General features: G+C 45.1%; 1 protein-coding gene across 1 annotated transcript; it reads right to left on the bottom strand.

Moving 5' to 3' along the window:
- Positions 1-5,739: 5,739 nt before the first annotated feature.
- LOC123395258 (aquaporin PIP2-5-like) lies at positions 5,740-7,015 on the bottom strand. Its single transcript, XM_045090219.1, has one exon. The coding sequence runs from the start codon at positions 6,862-6,864 to the stop codon at positions 5,989-5,991; it is 876 nt and encodes a 291-aa protein (XP_044946154.1). The 5' UTR covers positions 6,865-7,015; the 3' UTR covers positions 5,740-5,988.
- Positions 7,016-8,276: the final 1,261 nt, after the last annotated feature.

The raw sequence follows: 8,276 nt of genomic DNA on the forward strand, positions 1-8,276 counted from the left end.
TCTAGTAGAAGACTATAGGTTAATGCACGCTTTGCCATGCCGAATTTTCAGTTTTGAAAATAAATTTATTTTTTCCGGCCAAAGGCTATTATGGTAATTATATTCTGCGCATACCGTGGAGGCAGCCAAGCAAACATGGACCCGCATAAGTGCTATAGTGGTATCAAATGTGCGGCCCGCACAGAGCCTAAAATTCTGGAGGGCCCAACTCTTTTATATAGGCCTAGTATTAAAAACAAACCTAAGCACTACTGGGCCTGTTGGAGCTGGAGTTGGGCTGGCGAACTGGAGGCCATGTAGCACACTCCTGGTCGTACTCGAGATGGCTACAAGGAACAGATTCGGGATCGGGCCGTGTCCTCCTCTCGTCGCCAGGGCCGATGTGAACTCGTATTTAAGCTGGCCTTCCTCTGTTATTACCATAATATATGGTCGTTGCCTTCCTCGTCTCCTCTCTTAAATTTTAGATTAGACTCGTTGACGCCGTCTCGTCAGATTGATCCGTGAACAACTCCAGCCTCCAGGTGCTTAGCGAGGAATATATATACTCTACATTATAAAAAAATTCTTCAGATATAGGAGTATATACATTATAATAGCTCATTAGTTTATTTTTTATAAGATAGAGCCTCATTTTTTGGTTTTGCACAGGGGCCGACCCAGCCCTGTGAGTTGGTCATGTACGACCATCCTTCTGGTTGTCGGAAGTTTTCCTTCTCTTTTTTCCTTTTTTTAATTGTGAAAATTATAAATCCATGAAAAAATTTAAAAATTCACAAACAATGTTTTGTCCATGAAATTTTTTATTTTTTTTAAACGTTTTGCAAAATTTAATGGATTTCTTAATATGTCTTGACCATTCTTAAATTTTTTAACATTTGTTTTAAAATTTTCGAATACTATTTCCATATAAGTGCATAACTTTAAACATATGAACATTGTTTAAACTTGCAAATGTCCCTTAATTGTTTTAGAAAAATACTATTCGCAAAAATCAAAATTCATTAATGTGGATAGAAAATTCCAACACTGTATAAACAGAAAAATTAAATACAATAAAAACTGGCTGAAAAACCAAACAGAAAAAATCTACAACACAAAACGGACATGACGCTACTTGAGACGTGGCCACGCGTGTTGTCTTGCAATCCTAATTGCTTAAAAAAATTGAAAAGTATTTTATTAGAAAAGAAGCAAAAGAAAAATTGGTTTGATACTCCTTCTGTCCCAAAATAACTGTCTCAAACTTAGTACAACTTTGTAAAAGAGCTAGTAAAAAGTTGAGACACTTATTTTAAAGCGGAGGGAGTATATAATAGGTCGAGGAAAGAAATCACCAGGGTAATACACGCGTAGCGTTATCTGAGACGTGTCCGTGTCAGTTCCGATACTATCATGCGGGACCCACGCCCGACCAGACCCTTCCACGCAGTGTTCACATCATGATTTTTTTAAGCTCTCTTAGGCCTCTATTTCTAGGGAGTATAGCAATTATAGGGATATGTACTACTCCCTCCGTCCCAAAATAATTGTCTCAACTTTGTACTAGCTCTAGTACAAAATTATACTAAGCTCAAGACACTTATTTTAGGACGGAGGGAGTATATAATTTTGATCTGGATGAATTATCTGAGGAATTAAGAAATGGATCAATCATGAAATCTAATTTGGCTCCCGGTTGCTCGCGCTCCTTCGCGCGAAAATTATTTTTGAAATTTCAAAAGAATCCTAACAAAAGTACAATGTGTCATTTGTCACATCCAATTGCTATCTACAGTTTTTAATCAAAAAAGTTAACCATTTTGTTTTCTCACCGCAAATTTGTTTTCTCACCAATTGCTTCTCGGTTACGCATGAAAATTGTGAAGAATGATGATGACACTAACACGAATATTTTAAAAATATATTATTGTTTCTGGTTACTGCTCAAGTGGGGCATGTGCTCCCGGGAGCCAAAATGCCTCCCTTTGGACCGATCACCAATCCAACATTACTTAAGCCATTTCCAATACAAGATTCTTAATTAGTGGAAGTGCTTACAAAAATATATAGTTTTAAAAGCACCAATGCTTATTTATGGAGCATATACACTTTAGAAAATGTTCTGTTCCTTTTCCTAAGCATTTTGCATCGTACAAGGTCTTAGACGTGCACTTCCACGTGTGTGTGTATATATATATATATATATATTGAGATAGGAGACATGTACGTAAGCATAAGCATGCAACTAAGCATAACTGTATAAGCATGCACCGATGCTTAGATGATTCATATACTAGAGATCGACATGGATAAAGCCATGCGTATATTTGTCCATATAACTTAATTTGTTTATGCACGTGCACAGTGGCGTATCGATCTAGGGGTGTGCCGGGCACACCCAGAATTTTAGAAAACAATATTTTATTATGTCGGCTTCGTCATCACTAGGTCCGACGCATCGCTGTTCGTCTACCGCCGTGGCACTAGCATGGTGTACCTCCTGTTGTACGTCGATGACATTGTCTTGACGGCCTCCACCGATGCTCTCCTTCATCGCGTGCCGTTTGGACGACCACGACACCAGCAAATGCCCCATGTAGATGCAGTAACCAGAGGTGGAGCGACGAGTGTAGGAACGACGATGTCGAGCGACAAGGAGGCGCAGAGAGAGAGCCCAAGCAAGGGCGATCCGCGGGTGTACCTCTGGATCACTTCACCAACGTCCAGTGAACCTCGCGCGGGGCATGCATGTGGAGGCACAAGTTTTCTGCCAGCAGTCGGCTGGCTTCGTCGACCCTGCACGCCCCGAGCTTGGTTTCTCGGTCCCTCTGCGGCCTCAAGGAGGCTCCCTGTGCCTGGTACCAACATATTGCCGTGTTCGTGGTCCGTGTGTCATATTATGTAAACAGACCTTACATTTTTAAGGTGTGCATACCTACCATCTCATTTCTAGGTTCGCCACTTCACGAGCATGGTCCCGGCCGACGATGGACCACACCACACGTAGGGTATCCTGAAAACGATACTTACACTGCATCATTTTGTGGGCCGATGAATCATCTGACGCCATTCATTCAAATTCAATTCCGCCAACACCTAAATTTGTCCATATATATTCACAGCGGCCGGTCCCGATCACACTACTGCTGCTGCCCATCTACGGCCCTGCATTGTTCTTGTTATCCGTGAAAAGCATGCATGTGACCAGTTACGTACTACTCCCTTCGTTTTTAAATATAAGACTTTTTAGAGATTGCACTATAAACTACACACGGATGTACTTAGACATATTTTAGAGTGTAGATTCATTCATTTTGTTTCGTATGTAGTCTTCTAGTAAAATCTCTAAAAGGTCTTATATTTTAAAACGGAGGGAGTATATATCTGTGCCATGCATCCAATGATTTTCATCTGTGGTAAGACTGCAGAAATCCTACTCCTATTACTAAAACTATTATTAAAACTTGATAACCACAAACCCTAAACAGGAAACGGAACATGGTACAACTTGGTAGCTAGGAGTATGTGTACTCCCAACATCTACATGACATGGATGGGCTAACAAGAGATAATTAAGACTAGTGATATTGCCTGAAAAAAGGAATAACCGTGGGAGAATAATGTCGACCATACATGATACATGCATGAAGGACTAGCTAGTACTCCCTCCGTTTTTAAATATAAGACCTTTTAGACATTGTATTATAAACTACATACAGATGTACATAGACATACTTTAAAGTATAGATTCCCTTATTTTACTCCGTATGTAGTCTTTTAGTAAAATCTAAAGGTCTTATATTTTAGAACGGAGGAAGTACTGTCGACGATGATGCATGCATGCATGATTGGGTTTGCATGTAGCTGCATGCATGGGCTTGTCTGGGCCTCTGAGTCGATCTGTTTGTCTGTCTCAACGAGAGGAAGAAGCTAATCTATATACTGTAGACCGCAGCACACGTACGTTGACGCCTCGACAGGTCCAGCTAGACACGTACGTACGTCCATGCAACGCCATGAAACTGGAGACTTAGGGTCAGTTCTTTTGAGCTATACTGTAAAAATAAGCTCAAGATTAATTACTGTAAAAACAAGCTTCAGATAATAAACCAACCAGTTCTTTTAATGCCTTTTCCAGCGTATTTATGGTACAATTAGTGAAAAGTCTATAATGCCTTTAAACTACATTTTTTTTTATCATTTTGCTGTCCGTATATGATCATAAATTCGACATTCAAACACCACAACATGTTATTGTCAAACAAAAGGAAGCTAATTATATACACTGAAAAATATCAAGAAAAAGTAGAGAATTTGTCCACTAACTCAGATACATCTAATTTGAAGAAGAAAAAAAGAAGAATTTGGGGGACAAAAGACACAGGACAGGACACATTGCTGCTCGAAGGAGCTGCCGCTCGAGCTGAAGGCGAGCGCCTGGGGGGGGGGGGGAGGGAGTCGGGCATGTTGGCTGACGAGATGGTCGATGGCGGCTAATAGAGACCTACGACGGCAGTGATTGTTGATGGGGGCGGGCGGCGGCTGCTGATGGTGGGGGCCGACGGCTGCGGGGGCTAATGGGGGACGGTGGTGGCTGCTGCTGATGTGAACCGGTGGCGGCGACTCTTGTTGGGGGCAGGCGACGGCTGTAGATGGTGAGGGTCGACGGTGGCGACTGCTGTTGGGGGCTGGCGACGACTGCTGATGGTGGCGGCCGACGACCATGGGTGCTGATGGGAGCCAACGGTGCTTGTTGCCTCATGGGGGGCGATGGCGGCGACTACTCATGGGGCCGGCGGCGGCGTGCGGAGTGGTGAGCAACCCTAGCTATCTCCTATGCGTGTGGACGAACCCGAGGGCAACGACATGGGGCTTGGTGGCATTCTCGCTGTAAAATGTGCAACAAACAGGGACATTTTGTTGCACCCGTCGGATTGTAAGTGGGCTTTCGTGGGAAGCTACCCTCCCCAGCCATTTTTCATTGTGAAGGAAGTGAGGATGGAAATAAGCTATGGCCGCTTCTTCAATGAAGCTTATTTTTACAAGAAGCTGCGAGAAGCTCCAAAAGAACTGGCCCTTACTATGCATTGCACGCAAGGTAATTCATCGTTAATTTGGCGCAATTTATATATATATGGTCTGACACATTAATGCATGCATCAAATACAGATTCAATTCGAAATTTGTCCATATTCACAACCCTGTGCTACGTGGTACGGTGGTCACTGCCCCCAGCCTCGTGCGGTCCATATTTCATCCATTCATGGATGCATGATTTTTACTCCCTGTATGGCATACATGTTTGATGTTGATGAATGACGTAAATTACATCGAACAGCTTTATGTATGTAGTTTCAAATTAAACTTTTGGGTTTAAAATTAAAACTACACAGGAAAATATGAAAGATTTCAGTAAAACGGAAATATTTTTTATTAGTGACCGGCCAATCTGGTTAAATTTAATATGAGCTAGGAGTAGGGTTTGAAAATATATTTAGTTTTAACTTATAACTGAAACGACATAGACAAATTTGAATTTTTGCAGTGAGCAATCCTTCAGCGTAAAATGTCAAATTATAAGGAGAGTAAACAGAGATGTGGTGACATGACACTGCTGATTACGAAAAAAAAAAACCGGCACCAAAACCCATAAAATGAAGAATAAAACGGTTGCAAAGTGAAAGGTTTCAAAATTCAGGGAGAGTTACTAAACCAAACTAAATGGTAAGGCCGGAAAGTGAACACAAAAGTACAAAATTACTGGGAAGTAGTGTAATAACTTGGTTTCTCTCAATAGAAATTCATCTCTTGCATTAACTAAACTAGCGAACAATGTAAAGCCAACACTAACATACAATACAACTCATACGATTCAGTAACGAAACAACATACTCGTACTTAACAATGGATTTTAGCAGCCACACGTACGCTGGATCCATCCATAATGTGGATCTCGACTCATCAACTACTCCAGTAGATATGAAACACATTAATGGATGGAAGTAGCTAGACGGCGGCATCGTAGTTGGACCGGAAGATGGCGCTGTTCCTGAGGACGTACTGGTGATACACCATGGCCACGGCGGAGCCGATGAACGGGCCAACCCAGAAGATCCACTGCTCTCCCCAAGCTTTCTTGTTGTTGTACACCACGGCGGCACCAAAGCTCCTCGCCGGGTTGATCCCGGTGCCGGTGACGGGGATGGTGGCGAGGTGCGCCATGAGGACGGAGAACCCGATGAGCAGCGGCGCCAGCACCGGGACGTGCGGGTCCCGGGCGATGCGCTTCGGGTCGGTCGCCGAGAACACCGTGTACACGAGCACGAAGGTGCCGGCGATCTCCGCGATGAGCCCCGCCATCCTGGAGTAGCCCGGCGCGAGCTCGTTGGCGCCGCCTCCGTAGAGAGCGTAGTGGTGGCCGCCGTGCACGGCTCTCACCAGCGCCGCGCCGCAGATGGCGCCCACGCACTGCGCCACCATGTACAGGAAGGCCCTGGGAAGGGAGACCTTGCGCGCCAGGAGGAGGCCGAAGGTGACCGCGGGGTTGATGTGGCCGCCGGAGATGCCGGCGGTGCAGTAGACGAGGACGGCGATCGTGCCGCCGAAGGCCCACGCGATGCCCAGCACGCCGGCGCCGCTGCACGCCTGGGCGTCGGTCTGGCGCTTGTGTCCGACCACGGTGGCCACGGCGACGTAGACGAAGAGCAGCGTGGCAGTGAACTCAGCGATGACGGCACGGTACAGAGACCACTTGCCCAGCTCGCCGGCGTCGACCAGCGGCGCCGGAGGAGGGTCGAGGTAGTCCTTGGCGCTGCCGTTGCTGATGACTTCGTTGTCGATGGCATCCGGACTCAGCTTGCCTTGTGCTGCGGCCATAGTCATGAAGCTAGTTAGCTCCTCGATGGATCGATCTCAGCTGATTAATCTGCAGTGGCGGAGATTGGTACGTGTCCATAATTCGGCAAGGATGCATGTATATATAGAGCATCACTGAGAATATGTGGGTGCCCTACCGTAGTGCTAGTGCCACGCACCATTTGCATATTTTTACTGCGACAAGTGCCATATATACCCATCTTTTTTCGTGCCGCGCGGCAGAGTTTTTGAAGAAGTGAATATCTTAACATAGATTTGTACATTTATTATTTTTGCCTATGTGTAATATAAAGTTAGCCAAAAAATGCTACGATGAGATCGATGTACAACTACATGATGCTTGCAAGGTTAATTGATTATAAAGTTGCAAAAAATGCTACACCTACCAACTGCTACGTAAATTACTTACTTATGAAAAAGAGGTTTCCTTTCCTAACGTTCACTGATCTCCCCCTGATTTTCAAGGTGAGGCCCTACGTAATCCAATCAACCAAGCCCACATAACCACCTACGTAGAATTTTCATAGAAAAACTACGTAAGTCTAGCAAAGCTCTGAATCCACACGTAAACGAGTTAAGGTTAGGAGCAACCAAACACCAATATGCAGACCTTGAGGAACTTGTCACTTCTTTGAAAGGAACCAACCACAGATATATTTCAATGTTCACTTCTTTGAAAGGAAACTTGTCACCGTTGGAAGGGTAAGTCTTACCACGAAGGCACACCAATATCATGAAGCCTTATACTCTTCTTCTTGTGATATCACCACCAAGGCGATGATTTTCAACCGAGATAAATACAGTGGCAGTCACTAAAGTTGAAGCCGAAGCACAATACGGTCACTGGACTTCAGAATACGCTCAATACCGTTATTGAATACGAGTTGTGATGATTATACGGTCACTGCTCACCGTATAGCTCTGTATTCTGTTGAGTTGACCGGTCAAACATCATTGGAAAATTTCAAAAACCTCCTCGAATTGTTCCCGACTGCAGCTACATGTGTTTTCAATTGCTTCTTCCACGCTGTCACAAAGGCTCTCTGTCTCGCACGCACGTTGTCACAAACTCACAATGTCACGCCGCGTCTCAGCTGTCACGCACACACGCATGCATGCATGCGCACCGCATGCATCCTCCCGACACAGCGGCTGCCTCAGGCGTGCCCCGTGTCAGCCCTCTCGCCTGGTGTAGCCCATGCAAGCCTCCACCCCCACCACGTACCCTGCCTCCTCCCTACGTGTCACCACTTCTTCCTCCTATATATCGCATCCGTGGCCTCGATCTCCTCTCCACCTTGAGCTCGACAGATCTTGGTCCACTTCACCGGCGGCCGGGGCAGCGAAGCGAGGAGGAAAGGAAGGAGCAATGGCGAAGTGCGGGAGCTACGTGCAGGTGCAGGACGGCGGGCAGTACA

This window comes from Hordeum vulgare, chromosome 5H (genome assembly GCF_904849725.1).
Source record: "Hordeum vulgare subsp. vulgare chromosome 5H, MorexV3_pseudomolecules_assembly, whole genome shotgun sequence".
NCBI classification, from domain to species: Eukaryota; Viridiplantae; Streptophyta; class Magnoliopsida; order Poales; family Poaceae; genus Hordeum; species Hordeum vulgare.

Bases quoted from the DNA above. Each gene is read 5' to 3' on its own strand.
- LOC123395258 (XM_045090219.1), bottom strand. From the start codon at position 6,864: ATGACTATGGCCGCAGCACAAGGCAAGCTGAGTCCGGATGCCATCGAC.